This window comes from Zingiber officinale, chromosome 3A (genome assembly GCF_018446385.1).
Source record: "Zingiber officinale cultivar Zhangliang chromosome 3A, Zo_v1.1, whole genome shotgun sequence".
NCBI classification, from domain to species: domain Eukaryota; kingdom Viridiplantae; phylum Streptophyta; class Magnoliopsida; order Zingiberales; family Zingiberaceae; genus Zingiber; species Zingiber officinale.
In genome coordinates, this window is record NC_055990.1 from 165,711,853 (window position 1) to 165,735,347 (window position 23,495).

Here is a 23,495-nt window from a genome sequence, read left to right on the forward strand (position 1 = left end):
AATTATAACAAAAAAACTGATATAAAATTCATTAGTAAGCATTGAACAAGCACTTGAATTGCAAAAAGTATAATGTTGATGACAAGTATAATGTTCATGGCAACTATTTTAGATCGATTACATACAATGCATTATCAAAAAGAAAATTGCTCTCTTTTGATAGAATTAATGGACAAATTAAGTGAAATTCTTAAGCATTGACTTTATACAATTCAAAGAAAATACTAAAAAAAAGGAGTATTGAATACTAATGATTTTTGCTATCTAAGTAAAAGAAGAGTACTATATGGTACTTTGAAAAATTCTTGATGGTTATTCATTAAGGATCAAATGCCTTGGCTATAAGTATCATGATTGAAAGTACACATGATTTACCTCCTTCGTGTTGGTCTTGGGACAGATTGACGAGGACGCTGGGGACGAACGTATTCATCTTTTGCCACAATGATTATAAGTACACATTTTAGTGGATATGTGATAGAAGCATACCCTTGTATTACTCCGATAGCAAAGGAGCAAGTGAACATATAAATTGATCAATAGGATATATAGGCCAAATTTTGAAATATGTTCACATTTATTCATCGGTTATATATAGGAACGAATGACCTCACAATAGTTATCACAACAATATTGAAACACGCCAATAAATATCGACTTGTTAATTAGTATGAATTTTTTAATCTAATAAGTTAATTTAGAAAGTAGTTTGCATATATGTATATTAAATCTTAGGACTTACACTTATAATATTGCTTTAGAAGGTGGTTTGCATATGAGGGAAAGGCAATGAACTATATAATTAATATTGCTTTCATCAAGCAATTCGAACCCCTATCAGTGCGAGAGGGGCCTGGAGCGGCAAGTTGAAGTTTCAACTCAAAACATATTGATTTGTAGAACGTTTCAGGAACCACACTGCACAAAGAAAGTCCTTTAGGTTGCTATCTAAAGGGAATTTAATTAAGCTAGGAAACCTGATAGTTAACGACATTTTAACTCCATTGCCTAAAATATAATATTAGTAGTCAGCCTACGTGTCGAGAGAAGATTTGAAATAATGTTGCAAAATGATCGAATACTTTAAGAAAATTGCCGATCGGTTTGTCATTGGTTGAATGGAGAAAGAGAGTTTTCTCCCTAACAGGGCCGCTGAACGAACCTCGACTGCCGGATCGTGGATCGGAGGGTACACAGCAGTTTGGCGGTATCTGTCCCAGCCACCGAGGCGTCGCAAAATCAAGTTGATAAGTAATCGCAGTGAAAGCGAGAGGCGAGAAGAAACGATGTTGGACGATCATGTCGCCCCAAAAAGCGCGGTCCCGCCGTCCCACCATCCTTCCTCGACCAATAAAGGCGCGGGTCCCACAGCCTTTTCGCTAGCCAATTCGCTCTCGGATCGCCTGCAACGCTAGTTGGGCCATCCCGCTCCAACGTATCATCCTGACGATCCAATGTTCCGTTACACGGTTACAGTCAGCCAGATGAGTTGTGAGAAAGGCAAGCGTGTTGGCTAAATTGGAGCGGAACGCCGAGGTGGGAATGACGGCAGCAGTGCCATCAGAGAGTTAGCTAAGCTGCCATATTTGCCCCGAGAGTTAAGATACGGGGCATCGCACAAATACCGTCGTCGTCGTCTTTAACCTCGTAAAATTAGCAAAATTAAGCTGTCGCCCAAAGAAAACAAATAACTGAGATTTGGAAGAAGAAGAAATAGAGAAATGGAAAGCAAGGCGGAAGGAAAGGGAGGGTACTGGGCGGCGCTGGACCCGCGGCGGTGCGACTCGTGCAAGGGGGTCGCGGCACGGGTCTATTGCCGAGCGGACACAGCGTACCTCTGCCGCGGGTGCGACGCGCGCGTGCACGGAGTGGCGTCCCACCACGAGCGCGTCTGGGTGTGCGAGGTCTGCGAGCAGGCGCCGGCCGTCGTTACCTGCAAGGCCGATGCCGCCGCTCTCTGCCACGCCTGCGACGCCGACATTCATTCCGCCAACCCCCTCGCTGGCCGTCACGAACGAGCCCCGGTCGTACCCTTCGTCGAGCCCCTCTCTGACGTCCAACTCAAACCCTCCTCCGCCGCCGCCGCTGCAAGCGGTGGCTCGTTCCCGGTCGAGGGAAACAACGACGTGGATGCGGCGGCGGCGGCCTCCTGGCTCCTCTCGTCCCAAGGGCATACCAGCTTCAAGAGTTTGATCGGGGCGGCTGATCTCAAATCAACAGACTATTTCTTCTCGGATGTAGATCCGTACCCGGATCTGGAGTACGCCACTTCGATGAACGCTCGATTCCCCCAGTCGGACAGCGTGGTTCCCATCCACACCAAGGCGGGCAGTTACGATGGTGGAGTCCCGCCTCTTCCGTCGTTCCAGCTCCCATTGGGTGGCTGCATAGAACTCGATTTCGCTACGTCCAAGGCCTCCTATAGTTCCCACACCAGCCACTCCATAAGCCATAGCGTAAATAGTCGAGAACGCTTCACATCTATGATCTATCATGCATAATTTTCTCACTATACGTTATCTACTTACCCGCCTGATTAATTCTTTTCCCGAATCTGAGCAGATGTCGTCTTCGGAGGTCGGCGTGGTGCCGAATGGCAGCGTGATGGTGGACGTCAACAATCCCTACCCTGGAGTGACCGGGAAGGCGGCGGAGCAAATGGACCGTGAGACGAGGGTGATGCGATACCGGGAGAAGAGAAAGAACCGTCGATTCGAGAAAACGATCCGGTACGCGTCGCGGAAGGCGTACGCGGAGACGCGGCCAAGGATCAAGGGCCGGTTTGTCAAGCGGACGGACATCGAGGCGGAGGTCGACTGCATCTACTCCTCCGCAGCCGCCGCCGCCGCGGCGCTCATGGCGGACTCCGCCTACGGCGTCGTCCCATCCTTTTGAGAGCGAGCGATCGATCGATCGCCGCTCGTAACTTGTAAGACGCAACCATATTCCACCCTCTGTTCGTTCGCCCTTTTCCTCCTCATATTATATATATGCCTAAAAATAAGATGTAAACCTTCTGATGCCGTGGGCGCTCGAATCTTGATGTTCCATTTTTTTGGAGGGCTTTTTAACCATTTGGTTTTTTGGTTTTTCTCATGTCCCTTCTCGATTCCTTGGTCTCTCTATTGGATTGGTGGTGAAACAATACACAAAAGTGAATCATTATCACATAATTTACAAGTCAAGTTCTAAATTAAATATCACAACTGCAAGCAAAGAAATCATTTCTCAAAAAAAAAAAAACAATAAAATAAAAAATAAGAGAGAAGAAAAGGCTAGGCATCGAAAGAACGGTCTGTTGCGGAAGCGTAACCATCGATCTCATCCTCATTCTCGTTGAGCTGTGACTCAACCAGTTGGTCCAGTTCATCTATTTTTCCAGTCTCCATTAGCGGCTTCGCTTGATTGACATTGAAATTGACGAGCGGTGAGTGATTCATATAGCTGAAGCACTCAGGGCAGGCAGATTACCTGGCGATTATTGTTGTTTCACTTACCCACACCAGCAAGCTCTGCTTTGAAGTGTCCACTGGCCTTCTACTAGATACTTGAGACAACAACGACGACGACAGACAACGAGATGCAAATCAAGCCTACAGTTTTCACTAACATCTTCTGTTTAGCTGAAGCTCCACCTGGGGTTCTAAGTCTGGACCGAGAAGAACACTAGACACCTTGATGTCCCTATGGACGATGCGATGCCTGCAGCATTTGTGAAGGTAATGCAGACCTCTGGCTACTCCAATGGCGATATTGTACGTCACTGGCCACTCCAGAAACTTGCCACTTTTACCTAAAGCAGTTTGAAGCCGAGTAAATTTCATACTCCTGACTACGTGCTAGTAAATATAAGATGAGGCAGAAGCTTCACCGTGCAGAGCTGAAGCCAGACTGACATTGCAGGACAAATAGAAAACAAGGTGGAAGCCGTTCTCAATGGGCAGCCTATCAAATTGGTTGTGTTCGGATGGCAGACATGTCCAAGTATGAAGTATGCCAAGCTCAATCAGAAATTCTCTCTCCTTCTGCTGGTCTACATTTCCTTTGGCCAGCCTTTTCCCTGCCACACTCTGTCCACTGCGAAGGGTCCCCTTGAACACTTGAGCAAATCCACCCCTCCTCCGCACCAGCTTTTCTGGTTTCCACGATCACGAGCTAATAAAATGAATTGAACACATCAAAAAAATTATCACTAATCCAAATCCACCCAACCTACCTGCACTAAAGCTATTTGTAGCACGCGAAACTCGTCGTAGCTAAAGCACCTACGCGAATCAAGTCTTCCAGTCTTCAGTACGCGAATCTCGTCCGTTTTCACCGACTACATAGGAACAGCATGCAAACTTTTGGGGTCGTTTTCCTGCGACTCAACGAGGGACAAGATGCTGCTCTTTGTTGCTTGGAATTTGCAGGGCAGAGCAGCATCGGTATGTGGAGACAAGATGCTGCTCTTTGTTGCTTGGAATTTGCAGGGCAGAGCAGCATCGGTATGTGGAGACAAGATGCTGCTCTTTGTTGCTTGGAATTTGCAGGGCAGAGCAGCATCGGTATGTGGAGACCACCGTATGAGATCCATATAGCCTTGCCTAAGAAGCATAGCTGCATAACAATGTTGGATTACAGAATATAGGCATGGAGAGAAGAAGGCTGACCGGAGAGTAAAAGAAGCCGTGGCGCTGTCACTTTTAATCGCCGTATAAGGTTACGTTGGGTAGGAGGAGATTTGGGACGGAAGCAAAGGTCTGCAAATTGATTTTATCTTGAGGTTGAACAAAGTGCATGGGGCCGCGGGAGTTGATCAAAAGGTTCATTAAGCTGTGGATTAGCTAGGCTTTTAATTTTTTCTGCAATTCATTCCACTATGTAGCCTCTCTTTGTGTTCTTATGTGCTTATCCAAATGATAAAACTTTGCCATTTTGAGAACAGTATCCGATGATCAAGTGACATGTATAAAAATGTAACAAGTGCTAGTGTGAAATGAGTTGTTTTCCCAGCAAATAATGATTGTGCTTTATTTCATCATATGGAGTAATGTGGTAAGTAACATGCTACCATTCTTTAGACTTTCGAGTGTTACCGCATCTCAATTACTATGGAAATGGATTGGTAGCATCATAAAATTAATTGTAGTTTCTTGTGCATGAATATTATCTCTTCATCCAATTTGTGCCCGTAAAGATCTCGTCTAACGGTCCACGTCTGTATCCATCCGCAACACCGTGGTAAGCATTTACGCCCATCGAACTCTCGTTTGTGCCCATCGAAAAATATTTATTTTATTACTGGCAGAAAAAACGGTGCTTCTTATCAGGCAACCAAATAAGTATTTTTCAATTGCTGCCAGCAACTTTTGAACAAGAGACAAGGAATAGGGAGTCTAGTGATTATTAGTCTATTCGATTATGCAACGGCTCAAACATCACGAAGGAAACAACAATGGTCTTAAATGTAGCAATTCTCCATTTAACATTATTCTCTGCGTGCAGAAAAGACCAACCATAAACATGTTACGGTTTGACCATTGTTTGAAAAAAAAACATATTCAAACTGAGTTGTTGGTGAAACCCATAGTTGCTTCGGCTCTCATGCTTCTGCTGAATCTGATCTAATGGCTGATAAGCAAACAAACATATTAGCATAGAAATAATTATAAAAGCGTGTGCTCAGAAGGCATTAAGAAGCATTTAGCATAAATGATTCAATCTAGTTTTGAAAACCAAGAATAGCAAATTGTGAACACTGAGCAAACTAGAGATGAACCAAAAAGGAAAACGGAAGAATAAATAAGTCTTTGCAAGTGAATCATAGCATTAACTAACAATAAGAATGACTTTGTAAGAAATATCCACGGCAATTAAGAGTATCACATTTACATCGAGCTAGTCCAACAATGGCTGGACTTCTTTCATATATACTCTATATGACTGAGAATCCATATAGCCATCACCACTTAGTGGATAAAAGTTTCGTTGTTGTTATATATCTTCTGTATTACTTTTCTTTCCCTGCTTTTCCCTCTTCTAGTTATTCAAGTTTCTAGTTATTCAAGCGAACCAAGAACAGAGTTATTTCTTTTATTTGTGCTACTGATTTCTTTAATGTGACATCCAGTATTTTCAACTGCTAAGATCAATTGATAGGTAAATACCCAGAAATGCTATACCAGTTGGCTCTGCATACCAGTCTTACGATCTTTAGCCAATACATCTAAAGCAGCTATATTCAGTTTCATGAAATTCCAACTTATGTTCACCAAGACTCATGTTCTCCACCTATCTTAATACAATCAGAAGAGTGAGGCTGCTATCTGGAGTTGAATTATACGAGAAAGTAAGACAGTGACCATAACATAGATCTTTAAGATCATTCTAAAATGTATAAAGTATTTTTTTTTTTGTCTTCTATTTTCCTCATATTTCAAAAACACAAATTAATTTCACTTGTGTAATTATATAATCTTTTAATCATCTATGAATCACTATCTAAAAAAACTATAAAAATTCCATAAGCAATCACGGATAAAAAAGTTTGTGATCAAATAACTTTGAAGTGTCACTGAAGTTGCACAGATGATCCTATCAGGCATTATAAAGGAAACAATTTGGCTATCTTGAACTATTGTCATCATATCAACTGTCATCGTTGCATTACATGTAGAACATTATTTACAGAAATTCATTCACTTCAACTACCAATGCTAGCAATTAACAATCCAACTATTAGAAATTCTAACTAGCCTAACAAACCAAAACAAATGGAGTTAAAGAATCACCTCTAGATATACATTGTTAAAACACCATGCTGAAGTGAGAACTTCAGTAGTGGCTGGAACAATCAATCAAATGCTATTCAACTTTCAAGTGCACATCCAAATCATGGGATTATTTGTTTAATAGAGTAGTTTGATGTCTATCTTAGTCTTGGAAGAAAATAAAAATAATAATAATAATAAAGATCACAAGAACAAATCATCTCTAGTGCTTCAGAAACTATAAAAATACACTAGTTCCAATCTCTGTTACTTGGATTTGGATATTAATGTTTAAGTAAAGAACTAGGTATGAACACCATAAATTTCTAAAATTTATATACCATAACAAGGAATCAGGGATCTTGGTATCCGGCTTAGGGTGTTAGATCTCCAATATGGATACAATGTAGTTTGATTAAAGTTCATATCCATTGATGAACAAAAACTTGATAAAAATGGTATGCAAGTACACAAATAATCCCACAACATTTATCACCAAGGGTAATCCTGAGATTTAAAGAAAATTGATCAGTCATATCATATAGTAATTGTCTATTATTCACAGATTCACCTTTGGAAGTTTCAACACATCATATTGCTCTTATGATCTTTTATTATATTGTGTATTTCAGAATGTGTCACCTTGTGGCTTTGAAAGTCTACGAGACGAGGTTTCAGGTTTCATTATAAGACTCCAACAAGAGCCTATAAGAACACTAATAATTAAATTTAATGAGAAATTAGACTGACTGTCAGTAAGTATGAGGAAGACTTCAGAAAAAATAGGTCGATTTCAACCCTCACAAAAGTTTTATGAAAATCCAATCTCTCTTTAAAATGAAAATTTGAAGATGGACCTACTGATACAACAATCAAAAAGGCTCTCACTTAGCAACAGAAAGAGATGGAGAAAATAACAATCCAAACCAAGATTCTAATTTCAAAGTGGGGTCAGTATATATGGACTTGTGAGAATGCAATTCATAGTGTTACAGAGAGACGGAGGAATTATTAAATAGTGAATAGTGCCATTAATCGAATTCATTCTAGAGTTGTCTGTGCAAGCTGCATATGGAAAATCATGAACACCTGATGGGCATCCTTAATGACCTTATGTTTATGGATGAGTTGGATAAAGCTACAAGAAAATTCAGATGCTGATTCTGGTAAAAAAAAATACTCACGGGCTCTGCCTAATCTATTTGATATTTTAGTAAAAATACTCATTGGCATGAGAAGAAAAGTGAATCTACATAACAACTAAAAAACCGTTGGATATGCTGGAGAAAGACGATCAGAATTGTCAAATCTATTTTTTGGAAATGCACTAATTATTCAGAGCAAGAACAAGAGGGATCAACAGTTACTAAAGGAAGGAGATCAGTAGCACAAAATAAGATTGTAATTTAGCCGAATAGAGTATGTCTAAACTTTAGCTGTGGCACACTGGTCGTAACAAAAAGGACTATCTCAAGAAAAAAAGAGGCTTCACACAATGCATAAACAATTGACGTCAAAGAGAGTTATATTGAAAATAAAAGTATCATTAGATAGTGATTTCAATATTTGATGCAAGTGTGACCAAGACAGTGAATCTTAAACACGACTCAACGAGTTTAAGCCATAAACATGTTCGTACCAAAACGTTTGGGCAAGTGAGCTATGCCACAAACATGATGAATTTAATTTCCCAAAGCTAATTTGATTCAAACGGATACCACCATGAAGTTATTGGTGTGGCTCTTGAAGGCAAAGGCACATGACCAGAGTTGCAAAAATAAAAAAGACGTAGATTGTTGGAAACTTCTCCAATGAAGATGAGATGAGCAGGGAGGCAAAATAAACTCAAAAAATCAGACCAAAAAACTAGCACAATGCAAAATCGACAATTGTTACATGATGACGAAATGAAAGACACGATAACCATTTCAAATGCATGAATAGAGCTCACGATAAAGGCCGATTCACACTAAGATCCTAATACAGATCACGTTATATGATCAGTTTCGGCAAAAGGAAACGAAATACATGATTTCCGACCTAATCGTATTAATCTTTGGAGTGGCATTACATAGAGTCAAACACAATGAAAAGATCAAAAACCTTGATTAAAACAGATCTAAACTATGGGAATTAGCGAATTGGATTTAAGCAGATCCTATCCGAACCATGAATCGGAGAACATGAAAATTCTACAAAGGGAACAGAAGAGAAGGAGGAAACTCACTAGGACTTTCCGGCTTTCCGTTGGCCCATTTGGAGATAGCAAAGTGGACTTTCTCCCGAGCAGCCGCCGTCGATCGGTGAGGCTCCTTGAGGCAGGACCTCACGAGGGAGGCGCAGATGTTGGAGTAGCTGATGTACGTCATCCCCGCCGCTCTCCAGAACGGCACCGCCGCACCAGTGCTCGCCATCGCACGCTGCAACACGAATGATCTCGTTCCTCTTTAGAGAAATGCGTAAGATTTCGACCCTAGGAATAGACCAGTTTTAGAGTGGCTTAGTGATGGGCCGTTATAGAAAAGCAAAAATTAAGATGGGCCTAAATTAATTTGACGACGCCAAATAATAATAATAATTATTATTATTATTATTATTATTATTATTGTTATTCAAAGTAAAATTTCTACGGAGGGTCTACTTTCCGGGGAACACACGCCACGTGTGAGGATACGACTTGTACCTTCGCCTTCTCTAATAGTAGTATGCTCGTTTCACGCGTCCGCAATTTCTCCTTCACGCATTTTAAGCGAGGCAACGGGAGAGAGAGGCGTAAGGGAGGAGGAGCTCAGCGAAGCGATCGGATGGGATCGCGGTGGATGGCGTCGAACAAAGCTCGGCACTGAGCGCGGTGGGCAATGGAAGTCAAGGCGCGGCGTCGGAAGGCGAGCGGCCGCAAGGTTTCCAAAGAGTTGGACGGCGGCATGGGACCTGCAGCGGCGGAAGAGACCGGCGGCTGGTGAGGTACGAGGAGCTGCCGGAGTTTCTCAAGGACAACGAGTTCATTCGCGGCCACTACCGCGCCGAATGGCCCATCCGCGACGCCCTCCTCAGCGCCTTCGCCTGGCACAACGAAACCGTCAACGTGTGGACGTAAGCATTCTTGATCCAAACTTGAACCGTTTAGATCCCCCTCTATCCGGCCGGCGATGTTTAGAATTTAGATTGATACCTTTGCCCAAGGGGAATAGATCAGATGCGACGACTGTGATTTTTTATCGACGCTTGATTCTCTGACAGGCATTTGGGTGGCTTCCTCCTTTTCCTGGCGCTGACGGTGGCGTGGGCAATGGAGCCGATCGAGTTCCCGCCGCTCGCCGAGTGGGCATTTTCACATTCCTCCATTTGTTTAACGAATATACAGCAAAATCCTTTAGTAAAAAAAATAAAATGGAAGCTTTTTTGTCAGCAGGTTCATCGTTGGATCATCAGATTCTTCATTGTGGAAAAACATATCAGGAAATATTTTGACAGTAAGCAATTCAGATTAATGTTAAGTAGTCGCTCCTTCATTGCCCTCCTAGCAATATCTGCGCTGTTGACTCGATCGTGTCTTAATTTTATTGCTTGCAATTTAATCAGAACAGTAGAGAACGACCGGAGTTTATGGATTGGTGGAGCCGTACGTGTCTTATAAATTCGTTCCCCTTTTTTGCAGGATAACTCCTCGTGGCTGTCGACCTTACTCTCCAACTTCGACGACGTCGCTGCCGCCGTCCCGCGTTGGCCGACACTTGTCTTCCTGCTCGGTTCGATGGGCTGCCTCTCCATCAGCGCTGTCTCTCACCTCCTCGCCTGCCACTCCCCCCGTCTGAACCTCTTCTTCTGGCGCCTCGACTACGCCGGCATTTCCCTCATGATCGTCTCCTCCTTCGTGCCCCCTGTCTACTACGCCTTCCTCTGCCATCCCGTCGCCCGCCGCGCCTACATCGGTGCCATCGCCGTTCTCGGTCTCCTCGCTGTGGTCACTCTCCTCGCCCCAGCCCTCTCCTCCCCTCGCTTCCGCCCTCTCCGTGCCGTCCTCTTCCTCACCATGGGCTTCTCTGGCGTCGTGCCTGCTGTGCACGCCCTCTGCTTGAACTGGGACCACCGCGAAGTTCACATCGCGCTTGCCCTGGAGGTCGCCATGGCCGTGGCCTACGCCTCCGGGGCGACGGTGTACGTGAGAAGAATCCCGGAGCGGTGGCGCCCGGGGGAGTTCGACCTTGTGGGACACAGCCACCAGATATTTCACGTTCTGGTGCTCGTCGGCGCCCTCACGCACTGCCTCGCCACCAAGGTGTTGCTCGATTGGCGAAACCGGCCAATGATGGCCTCCTGCAGCGATTTACATGCCACTCCAACATCTGTCCTCGCGACGTGATTCTTCCAAACGAATTCGACGTCGTCGATCGAGATTAATGATCATGGCACGAGGGAGAGAGATCGAGCTGTGACCTGAGCTCGTACGTACACTTCTCCTGCAGGGAGATGCTCTGTTCCATGTCTCTGACAATTACGGGTGGAAATGTAGCTAGAAACCGAAGCCCAGTCATTTTGGCAGGTATATTCATATGGAATATTCCATTCCAGTTTGATGAATGATCGTTTTAAGATAATGATCCGCATGCTGAAACTTTCTCAAAAACTTTTCCAATGCATTTAAACTGCAACACGCCTAGATTTTCACTGCAATCTCAGATAGCAAATACAATGTCAAGTATGACCGCAGTCAAATAACTTGTCGAGTGCAAAATTTGACTTTTAATTTCCCACAATTTATTCGGGATAGTGAACTCATTCAACATGTGAAGGGAATTAACGGAAGAGAATCATGATGAGGATTGGTCCAATAATCTCCTCTTTTTTTTTTGATTTAAAATTTAAAAAATAGATCCGTCGTCCATGCCAATCCCATAAATGTAGAAGGAAATAAATATAAATACATAATCGTACATAGTAGAATAAACATATTGATTCAAAATTAAAATTTTGATAGAATATCGTCAAATTTTCGATGGTCATTTATTTTCCATTCCTATTTTTTGAATTTGATATCTTTTCAAAAGTCAAACCTCGAGGTGACATATCTTGCCTCTTGGAAGGATCTGGGTTGTCAATCTTGACTTGGAACGATCATTTAGGGGGTGCTTGATTTGTGGAAGGGAATGGGATTAGGAATGAGATTTATGGAAGTAAGAATGGGAATGAGGAGTTTTGAATCCGTGGACCCCACCATTCCCATTCCCCCCATTTTACTTGGTAATGGCCAAATTCCATATTTGGAGGTTTGAATCCGTGGGCCCCATCATTCCTATTCCAAATATTAACATTCCAAACACTAACTTTCAATCCCTTTCCCATTCCTCATTTCCATTCCCTCCAACCAAGCACTCCCTTAAATCAGCGTGTCTTCCACACATATTTCTTGTTTGACTTGTCTACGCTATCATTCAGTCATGCATGTGGAATATTTTTAAAAATAAAGATATTTTTTTTATTCTACAGGAAAGTTTAGATAAACCGCCCAATGAAAATTGGATGTGGATGAACCAAAAAAAAAAAAAAGTCCGAATAGAGATGCCGACTAGATACTTCAAGCTCCTAATTAAAAATTATTGCACTGTGTATTTAACTTGTGTCATCAATTTCAGAAACATAAATAATTTCTCAGAATTATTACTCACATATTCGATTACTAAATACATTTAAAATATTAATTCTCATAAAATTATTGTAGTTTATCATAAAATATGAGTCGTGCAATATAGAGAAGTATGGTGAATTGTACAAATCATTCCTGGTATTGTGATTAAAATATATTTTACAAACTAAATGAATGAGATTTCTTATTATAAAAAAATTAATAATTTTAATTAATTTTATTGACTATTTTTTAATGATTGATCTGGTCATCTAGAAGTTTAATATTTTTTTATTACAATTTCATGTGATGAAAATATTTCTATAAATACGTTATAATTAAAAATTAAATTATAAATACTTAAATAATAATTTAAATATTTTACTATGAATGTCCCATTTAGAGAGAAAGTTGCCAAGTTGGAAAAAATATAATAAAATTTCAAGATTTTCTCCAGATTTTTTTTTCTAGAAGAAGTCAATCTAATTCTGACGAAATCCATACGGAGACATAGTCAACGCCACTCTTATTTTGCACCTTGTCGGTCAATGCCGACAGACGGTCATGTCAATGCAAGGATCTTACTTAATTCGAACATGCGGGAAATCAATCAGTTGGCGAATTATACGAGTCAATAAGTCTTCTTTCACTTCGTCAACATTTGTCGGCTCATGCCTTTTGACTCCGCCTCCCGCACCTTGACTTCGCCTCTTTCCCCAAGAAGAAGCCAACCTCGCGATGCTTCCTCGATGCTCTCCTCTCCTCTTTAAAACAGTAAGCATATGACATTTCCTCATCCTCTAAGCTCTCTAGATCCATTCAATCATGGAGGTCGCGCGGCTGAATCGTCCTTTCATCGATCTCAACCTCTCCATCGGCTCCTCCCTCTGTTTCTTCCCCGGGGATCCTCCGTCTTTCCCCGAAGATCAAATACGGGTGCAGATTAAAGTACTTAAGGATGAGCTCGACCGAGCGAGCGAGGAGAACAAGAAGCTCAAGGAAATGGTGGCCAATATGGTCGACAAGTACAAGGCGCTACAGAGCCATGTAAGTCGACTGGGGACGCCTTCCAACGACGTCGACGGCGTTAATTCCTCCGACGGAGGCTCTGTTTCTCCTGCGACAAATTCCAAGAGGAAGAGAGACCTCAGTGGGGATAAAGCTCCAATTTTGGAGAGCACATCGAGCGCCGATGAGTTGAATTCGTGCAAGAGAGTGAGGGAGGAGACGATGAAGCCGAAAATTTCCAAGCTTTATGTGCACACCGATCCGTCCGATACCAGCCTGGTGAGTGATCATCTCTGTTCTAATGGTTCTAATTGTTTCAGTAGCAAGTTTCTTAATTAAAATTTGATGATTTAGGTGGTGAGAGATGGGTATCAATGGCGGAAATATGGGCAGAAGGTGACCAGAGACAATCCATGTCCCAGAGCTTACTTCAGATGCTCTTTTGCGCCTTCTTGTCCTGTTAAAAAGAAGGTGCGTGGTTTCATTTCTAGAAAATAATCGATGAAGAAGAACAAAAAAAAACATAAAGTTTTGCTGTTGTTTGCGGGTCAATTAAAGTGAATCGATCGAAATTGATGGTTTTTATGAAAATTTGCAGGTGCAGAGAAGCGCCGAGGACACATCGATGCTGGTCGCTACCTACGAAGGCGAGCACAACCATGGCCACCAGCCCCACCAACCTCCGGCGACAGGTACCAAAATTCCGGCTATAGAAGTGAGTCTGATGAAGTCGAAGAAGGCAGAGGAGGGGTTGAAGCCGTCGCCGGAGCTGAGCCGGAGTTTGGCGGAGCAGATGGCGGCGTCATTAACTAATGATCCGGCATTTAAGAGCGCGCTCGCGGTGGCGCTCTCCGGGAGGATGCTTCATTGATCCTTTTTGTACCTGGTTCCTGTTAATTTGCTTAGAATTTTTAGTTTATGTGGTGATCATTCTCTTTCATTCAGGCAAGGTTTGAAGGTGATCATGATTCATGATTCGCGAGTGATTTAGCAGGGATTGTAAATATATCATGTTGTAGACTTTTGCTGGGAAAAAAGATTAATAGGAAGAATAAGTTAATGGTTTTGTCATGGATTTGACTTCTGTCTTGATTCTTGTTTGATAACAGCAACCGTAGGGAGAAATCCGCCAGCAAGTTTGACCTTTTTTTTCACTTGCAAAACCGAATTAAAAGAATGAAGAAAGAAGATTCAACGAACTTCTTCTTCCTTTTCTTCTACTACTTTTCTGTATACTCTGTTGGTAGAGCTTCACCACCACCAGCATCATGGAGACGTCATCATCAATATCTGATTTTGACTTTTGAGATGAGATTTATTGTATTAATGGAGATAATTTCATGTCCAAATGCCAGCAACTGTGGAGTAGACGCACCAAGTGAAAAAGGAAGATGGCAGTGCTTTCATGTGGCTGCATGACATATGATCAGGCGGTTAGAACAGGGGACCCCCATTCTGAGGGGTCAATGTCACGCTGGAGTCAAAAGGCTAAGTGGCCGACCGGAGAGGGAGGGGCCGACCTCCCGACCGGCCCCGGCAGACCGACCGGTGAATAGCCAAGGCAATAGGGCCCCCACTGAAGTCGTAGTTCCGACGCTCAATGGAACAGTAGCAAGGAGCCGAGCGGAAGCCCTAAGAGAAGGTGACATACTGATAACAGGCCCTGCATAGTACCCTACCGAAAACATCCCCAGCATATCGATGCATACGGCAGGCCGGCGAGAGGGGAATTCCGTCCGACTGGCGCATAAAATGAGGGTCGTCCGGACGTCACTCCCCGTCCGGACGGACGTACCGGCCTGTGGGGTAGGGAAGGACAAAGACATCTTCTGACAGCTGTCAAGTCCCAGGGCTAGGTCATACTCTTAGTCTGACAGTTAAGTGTTCTCTTGTCACATCGAAGACGTGCTCGGACTGTAGCAGTATGGCGTCAGGTAAGCTTTCTGACAGACACATACCGAGGTATGGGTTGCGGACACGAAGGCGTCTCGGTGGACGTGTAGGAGCTCTTTTACCGCTCTATATAAAGAGCCGCATACTTCGCCGGAGGTACGCGTTGAACACCTTTGGAGCTACTTTTTTCCACTGCTTGTTTGCCTGACTTGAGCGTCGGAGGGTCGCCGCCGGGAACCCCTTCCCGGCCCGACTTCTGTGCAGGTTCGCCGGAGCTTCGTGCCACCAGTCGAAGATCCACGTCAGCAAATCGGAGAGCACCACGTGCCCAGCGTCCGTTGAGTCAGCGTTCGGACAGGATCAATTTGGCGCCATCTGTGGGAACGCTCCTGCATCCGAACGGAAACAATGGACGAGGCTGGACGACAACACACGGTGACGCTTTCCACGGAGGAACACGACGCTCTGATCGAGTGGAGGGCCGCCACGCTTGTGGAGCAAAAACAGAAAGCAACAGCCGAGTGGTCGGAGAAGCAAGCAACGTCAGCGTCTGGTGGTCGAGCGGAAACACCACCGGCTACCGTTCTATTCCGTCGGGCCCTATTCCGGACGCCTCCTGCTGCTGTAGCAGTGAAGCGCAATCGGGAATCTTCGTCAGATGAAATACCAATACGGGACAACAGAAAAGGCAAGGCCCTCCGAGCGGACACTTCTCCCGAGCGGAAGCACCGACTGCCACAGTCCCATTTCCCTCAAAAGCAGATACTTCATCTCCCGAATTCAACTTATAGCAAGCCCCTCCTTCTGGAACCTCAAGAGCGGGGGTTTGATGTCAGGCGATGAATCGACCGCATACGAGGGAGTTGGGTGGACGGGCTGCCGAGCGGATGAAGATGGATTGACACTTGGATCCACCATGAAGCGCAAATTATCTCCAGCCTATCCGGGGCAGGGTGAAAGGTGCACCAATAGAATATGTGCTGTATATTTTCCGTTTGGTTGTATATTTGAAATGCAGAAGGCAAAATGTTATAATGTGCGCAATTGGCGTTATCGGCCGAGCGGCCTATCTTCATGGTGTATAAGATCCGAGCCAAGCGCTCGAGGCCGAAGGCCCCGAGCCATTCGGCTGGAGGTATAATATCTGAGCCAAGCGCTCGATGAAGAAGGCCTCGAGCCGTTCGGCTGGAGGTATAGTATCCGAGCCAAGCGCTCGATGACGAAGGCTCGTGAAGCAACGGGAGCAGAAGGCTCAAGTAAAAGGATAAAGTAGCAGGCCGCCTCCACCTCTGGTGGGTCGAGCGGCCATGGAGGACCGACCGGGAAGTTTCGCCATCCTCCTGGCCTTGATAAATTTCGACGAGTACATTGTATCCACCTCACTCCACGGGTATTCGGGAGTTGAGAAATTGAGTCAGATCTTATGTTGATCGGCAGGTTAGTCTTTCAGATATAGTTTCTTTCGGGCATAGAATTCATCGTAATTTTCGGAACGAAGGCCCGTGCCGTTCGGCTGGGCGTATATCATCGGAGCCAAGCGCTCGATAACGAAGGCCCCAAGCCATTCGGCCGGAGGTATAATATCAGAGCCAAGCGCTCGATGCCGAAGGCCCCGAGTCGTTCGGCCGGAGGTATAATATTCGAGCCAAACGCTCGACAAAGAAGACCCCGAGCCGTTCGGCCGGGAGTATGTTATCCGAGCCAAGCGCTCGACGAAGAAGACCCCGAGCCGTTCGGCCGGGAGTATGTTATCCGAGCCAAGCGCTCGACGAAGAAGGCCCCGAGCCGTTCGGCCGGGAGTATGTTATCCGAGCCAAGCGCTCGACGAAGAAGACCCCAAACTGTTCGGCCGGGAGTATGTTATCCGAGCTGGGTGAAAGGTGCGCTAAATGTAAATTTATATACATTTCGGTCGCCTATGTCCATGTAAGGCAGGAAGCAAAATTATAAAGATGGCAAATATCTTCGCCGATCGGCTGTGTTAAAAGTAGCCTTAAAGGCCGTCGAGCTCCGACGTTAAATATCGAGAGACGAGCCGACGTCTATAAACGTCCGAGCGGAAGACCGTCGAGCTCCGATGTTAAATATCGAGAGACGAGCCGGCGTCTATAAACTTCCGAGCGGAAGACCGTCGAGCTCCGACGTTAAAGATCGAGAGACGAGCCGGCGTCTATAAACTCCCGAGCGGAAGACCGTCGAGCTCCGACGTTAAATATCGAGAGACGAGCCGGCGTCTATAAACGTCCGAGCGGAAGACCGTCGAGCTCCGACGTTAAATATCGAGAGACGAGCCGGCGTCTATAAACGTCCGAGCGGAAGACCGTCGAGCTCCGACGTTAAATATCGAGAGACGAGCCGACGTCTATAAACGTCCGAGCGGAAGACCGTCGAGCTCCGACGTTAAATATCGAGAGACGAGCCGGCGTCTATAAACGTCCGAGCGGAAGACCGTCGAGCTCCGACGTTAAATATCGAGAGACGAGCCGGCGTCTATAAACGTCCGAGCAGAAGACCGTCGAGCTCCGACGTTAAAGATCGAGAGACGAGCCGGCGTCTATAAACGTCCGAGCAGAAGACCGTCGAGCTCCGACGTTAAAGATCGAGAGACGAGCCGGCGTCTATAAACCACCACGTAATACAATCCGGCGGTAAGAGCCAACCGACGACAGAGCTGTTCCTTAAGGCCAACACCCGGGCGAGCGGCTCGCTTAGCAAAATCCCGTTGAGGTAAGGTGCAAATCGAAGGATGGTTAATAAGAATTAAAGAGGGGAGCACGTGAACGAGCGACGTCCGCGTGCCGAGCGACTACGTAGTCGCATGACGAAAGGACGTTTTTTTTAAGACAATCGGCTTGAATCCATGTTAAAGTATGACACCGAGCGGAGGAGTTTTAAAGAACACTTAATGTGACGAAAAAAAAATTTCTTGTCAAAACAAAAGTTGCAAGAACGGGAAGACGATCCATTTACACTAAACGCTGGGCAAGCAAGAGTTACAGCGAAAATAAGTTTCGCCGAACGGCGAGGATACAAAAAAGTTGATAAAAAACACTCCTCACGCATCAAAGTCAAAAAGAGCATCGGGAATGGCGCCCATCACGGTAGACAGATCCTCTGGGGGGATGGTCAGCTCGGCGGGAAGGTGACCTTTAGTCTTCAAGTAATCTACCGCCGCCTTAATCGCTTCTTCAAAAGTGAGGGAAATCTTGTCGGTGAATTTCTCTCCGAAATCGTCCGAGCGGACAAACGCCTTCCTCACTTCGTCAGAACGAGCCGACTCCCCATCCTGATACTCTTTGAGCGCGGTTTGGGAAGCATCGTTGGCAGCCTGGAGATCCTTTAAATCCCCTTCAAATTTGAGTAGATCGGCCGAGCGGCCCTCCTTCTCGGTGGCCAGAAGGGCATCCAGATCCTTGATGCGTTTCTCTAGCCCTCTGATCTCCACCTTCATTCGGTCCATGTCGTCGATGGCCTTGCGCTTCCGAGTGGTCGCCGTCTGGACCTCTTTATCCCGTTTTTTGACCACAGCTTCAAGCCGAGTAACCTCGGCCGCCAGATCGGAAGCGCGTTTCCGTTCGGCTTCTAAGAGCTTTTTGCTCTTCTCTAGAGCAGCCGTGGATTGCCCTTGGTTCGCCTCCGAGAGCTTGAGTTTTTTCATTTCTTCCTCCAACTCGGCCAGTCGATTGCTGACCGCAATCTGGTCTACCCAACTCTGCGAACGAAGGCAGTTAAGCTAAAAGCTAAAACAAAAAATATCAGTAAAGCAGAAAGGCATGCCCCAGTCGCCTGCTGCAGGTTACTGTCCCCTAGCTGACTGGGGGACATAAGCGCGACGCGTACGCGCGCGTCCTCCCAAACTTTGGCGAGCGGGCCGGTGAGGGTGATCTGCTGTTCGGGAGCCGATGGCCGATCGGCGACCAGTAAATATTCCTCCGATGGAAATCTTAGTACGGTTTTAGTCACCCTCGGGCCGCTCGAATCATCTTGAGATGCAGCAGCCGGGCCAGAAGACTCGCCGATCGGACCCGGGTGGTCGCCCAGTCGCCTAAGTCGACGTAAAGTTCGAGAGGTGGAAGGTTGAGCCTCAACGATGGTTGGCGGCAAGTCAAGTTGAGTTGGAGTACGCTCTGAGGAGACCGCCTCAAAAAACGCAGGAGCATCAGCGCTCCGTTCGGAAAGCTGCTCCCTTTGTGAAGGCTGTGGAGCAGCTTGCTCTAGCCGACGGCGCTTTCGAGTCACCAAAGGTGTCCCATCGGCCGAACGACCTTCCTCTTCGCCCTGGGCAAATGTTGTGATATTGATCACGGCCTCGTCAGTGAAGGCACGGGCAGCCGATGCCTCGGGAGCAACTTGAGTTCCCTCGCTCCCTTCAGTTGCAGAGCCGGTCGGAACCAAACCCCGTTCGGCAACCTCTTTGTCCTTTACCGCCTCAATATTGGCGGCTTTCAACTTAAGCTTTTCGGTTGCCTTAGCGCGCCACATAACTTCAGCTGCAGAAATAAACAATAAATCAGTTAGCACAAAAGAAAAAGGGGGATAAGAATCGCTTACTCATGCTACAAGGCAGATCAGCTTGGATGGGAGACAAGCCAAATATGTACATTACTCCAGGAAGGAGCAACTTGTCAATGTCGTATCGTTGGCCGACCAGCTGGTTGGCCGCATGAAGATACGCCGGATGGCTCTTGAATTTGCCAAGACCCGGTTGATTTGGCACCGCCGTCTGCCACTTCGTTCGGAAGGCCGGCCGCTCGGGTAGACGCATAAAAAAGAAATGCTCCTTCCAATGCTTATTGGAGCTCGACATGTTGGTAAATAGGACGAAACCCGACCTAGATTGAAATATGAAGGTCCCCCACTCGGATTGTTTTGGGTAGAAGAAGTAGTGGAAGATTTGGGGGTCCAAGGGGATATCATTCAACTTGAAAAGGACTATCACCCCGCTCAGCAACCTAATCGAGTTCGGGACTAATTGGCCGAGCGGGACGCGAAAGTGGTTGCATATTTTGATGATGAACGGATGTGGAGGAAAGCGCAGCCCGGCCAAAAATTGATCACGGAATAAGCAAATGGTGCCGGGCGGCGGATCATTGGGCCGATCGGAAGGAGTGGCTATAACTATTTCGTGGTCGGTCGGAATTTCGTATGTTCGAATGAGACGCAGTGCGTCTTCTTCATCGAATCGGCTCTCCATAGTCATGTACCAGAGACCAGGAGCGCCGACGGTAGGCGTAGAAGTACTCGTCATGGTCGAAACAGAAACGATAATCGACAGAAAAACTAAAAGAAAATACCGACAGAATGCAAAAGGAAGCAATACAGGAGGCGGGTAGCTGGAAAGGAAGGCTTACGGGTACGAGGAAGATCGAGAAAAGGAAGAAGATGGCGAGCGCACCAAATAGGCGGTGAATAAGGATCACCGGAGCAGAAAGAGCAGCGTGAAGACGAAGGAGGATGAAGCAACAGTGCGGCGGAAAATGATTCGGGGGCTTTATATTGCCGCCCGGGAGCAACCTCCGCCGTCCGATCCAGGTTGTAAAAAACGAGGCCATCATCCAGCTGTCCATTTCAAACGGCGGCTGTCCCATCGAAAGTGACGCCACCGCCATACGCTGACAAACGCACGATCGCCACGTGTCAGCAGGATACTGGTTGCATTTAATGAGCGCCCCTTACCGTGCGCAGCACACGTGAGGGGCAGTAGGGGAGAGAATTGGGCATGGATTCCAAGAGAATACAAGGTACGGACAAGATACCGCCGAACGGGGGAGCATTCCTAAGCCTGGCCGAGCGGACTGATGTGGCGGTCGTTTCTCAGTCAGATCGGCAGTCCAGTCAGTCAGACTTTGCCTCCTTCGACTAGACTTGAGGGGGAGGCAAGTGATCCGGCGGTTAGAACAGGGGACCCCCATTCTGAGGGGTCAATGCCACGCTGGAGTCAAAAGGCCAAGTGGCCGACCGGAGAGGGAGGGGCCGACCTCCCGACCGGCCCCGGCAGACCGACCGGTGAATAGCCAAGGCAATAGGGCCCCCACTGAAGTCGTAGTTCCGACGCTCAATGGAACAGTAGCAGGGAGCCGAGCGGAAGCCCTAAGAGAAGGTGACATACTGCTAACAGGCCCTGCATAGTATCCTACCGAAAATATCCCCAGCATATCGCTGCATACGGCAGGCCGGCGAGAGGGGAATTCCGTCCGACTGGCGCATAAAATGAGGGCCGTCCGGACGTCACTCCCCGTCCGGACGGACGTACCGGCCTGTGGGGTAGGGAAGGACAAGGACATCTTCTGACAGCTGTCAAGTCTCAGGACTAGGCCATACTCTTAGTCTGACAGTTAAGTGTTCTCTTGTCACATCGAAGACGTGCTCGGACTGTAGCAATATGGCGTCAGGTAAGCTTTCTGACAGACACATACCGAGGTATGGGTTGCGGACACGAAGGCGTCTCGGTGGACGTGTAGGAGCTCTTTCACCGCTCTATATAAAGAGCCGCATACTTCGCCGGAGGTACGCGTTGAACACCTTTGGAGCTACTTTTTTCCACTGCTTGCTTGCCTGACTTGAGCGTCGGAGGGTCGCCGTCGGGAACCCCTTCCCGGCCCGACTTCTGTGCAGGTTCGCCGGAGCTTCGTGCCACCAGTCGAAGATCCACGTCAGCAAATCGGAGAGCACCACGTGCCCAGCGTCCGTTGAGTCAGCGTTCGGACAGGATCAACATCCATCCATCTCTAATCCTGTCTAACCAAAATTATTCTGAAACGTTCAAAAATCTTATACTTTAAGTTATTGAAATGTCGAAAACAAGTGAATTCGTTGCGGAATTCATTGACCAAATTTTGCCGGATGGGGTGAGTAGGAGAGAAAATTTTGGGGGCAGTGAAAACCAAAAAACATTGCAGCAAATAATAAGGTAACTTTAAATTTTTATCATTGCTCCAACACTTTGGCAAACTTTAATATTCTCTTTTTTGTTTTGACTTGTGGCCCTCATGATGTAGTACAGCTAGGGGCGCATGATTTCGTTGCCGAGAGATTCAGGATTTGATCCTCAGGGTGTCATTGTCTGGGATTAGTGTCCCGGTTATGCACTTTCATCTAACCTCTATGGTCATTGGATGGATTATGTGCTCCTAGACCTAGTTTATGCTCTTTTTGTCCTTTTAGGATATTTTCCATCATTTTTAGAGTCTTTTCAATTCTATCAAGCCTTGACCTCAAGACTTGATTTTCTTCTCATAAATCCCTAGATTTTGGTTTTTCATTAAATACTTGAGCATTTTTATTTTTAGGCTTATACCTAAGGTTCTTAGAGTTATTGCCTAAGTTGTTATCTATCTTCTTAACCTTAGGTGTGGTAGTTTTAGCATAAAGAGCTACATGTTTTTCCTTAATGCTATCATGTTTTCTATTTTTATGATAAATAACATTAAAATGATAAAAACTTGAACTAACATGCTTTTTACCATTCGTCAAAGGAATAGGTTCAATAAATGAGACTTTGGGTTTTACCTTGGACGCTCCCCCTTGACTTGAGCTTCCTCCCTTGACTTTGACCGCTTTCCTCTCCTTAGAACATTGACTCCGATAATGTCTTTTTTGATGACACGAGAAGCACACAATGTGCTCCTTGCTCTTCTTTGTTGTTTGGGGAGGGGGGGGTCTCCTTGAGCTTCTCCTTGCCCTTTGGTGTCATTTGGTCCTTCATCTTGGTCAATTTTGGGTACTTACTCTTGTAGTGTCCATGTTCCCTACACTCAAAACATATAATATGATTTTTATTTTTAATTGAAACATTTATACCTTCACATGTAGGGATGACACATGATCCTCCATTTAATTTTTCTTGGTTTGGTACAATGGAGGGGATCTCATGAACCTTTTCCAATTTGCTCCAAAGCTCCTTGACATCCTTGAATTCTCCAACTTAAGCCAAAATATTGCTTGACAATAAATCGACCAATAGCTTGGTCACTTTATCATTTGCCTCACTCATTTGAATTTGCTCTTGGATCCATTTGCTCTTCTTGAGGATCTTGCCTTTTGAATTTCTTGGAGGTTCGAAGCCTTCCATTAGAGCAAACCATTGCTCTATCTCTACCATTAAGAAATTTTCGATCCTTGATTTCCAAAAATTGAAGCTTGTTGAAGTGAATGGTGGAGGCACCCTTGTGTCGAATCTGAATCCATCTCCGAATTCCGTTTAAAGTTGAGCTCTTGAT

At 45.6% G+C, this 23,495-nt stretch overlaps 3 protein-coding genes across 3 annotated transcripts; all 3 read left to right on the top strand.

The window, feature by feature from the left end:
* Positions 1-1,138: 1,138 nt before the first annotated feature.
* LOC122053425 (zinc finger protein CONSTANS-LIKE 5-like) lies at positions 1,139-3,096 on the top strand. Its single transcript, XM_042615475.1, has 2 exons — positions 1,139-2,456; positions 2,563-3,096. The coding sequence occupies exons 1-2, from the start codon at positions 1,722-1,724 to the stop codon at positions 2,893-2,895; spliced, it is 1,068 nt and encodes a 355-aa protein (XP_042471409.1). The 5' UTR covers positions 1,139-1,721; the 3' UTR covers positions 2,896-3,096.
* A 6,475-nt stretch (positions 3,097-9,571) lies between these two features.
* On the top strand, positions 9,572-11,406 carry LOC122050903 (heptahelical transmembrane protein ADIPOR2-like). The gene is made up of 5 exons (XM_042611771.1): positions 9,572-9,591; positions 9,690-9,845; positions 9,993-10,073; positions 10,165-10,225; positions 10,411-11,406. The coding sequence occupies exons 1-5, from the start codon at positions 9,572-9,574 to the stop codon at positions 11,113-11,115; spliced, it is 1,023 nt and encodes a 340-aa protein (XP_042467705.1). The 3' UTR covers positions 11,116-11,406.
* Positions 11,407-13,168: 1,762 nt separating this feature from the next.
* LOC122053426 (WRKY transcription factor WRKY28-like) lies at positions 13,169-14,454 on the top strand. The gene is made up of 3 exons (XM_042615476.1): positions 13,169-13,662; positions 13,738-13,854; positions 13,982-14,454. The coding sequence occupies exons 1-3, from the start codon at positions 13,201-13,203 to the stop codon at positions 14,252-14,254; spliced, it is 852 nt and encodes a 283-aa protein (XP_042471410.1). The 5' UTR covers positions 13,169-13,200; the 3' UTR covers positions 14,255-14,454.
* The last annotated feature ends 9,041 nt before the right edge of the window (positions 14,455-23,495 follow it).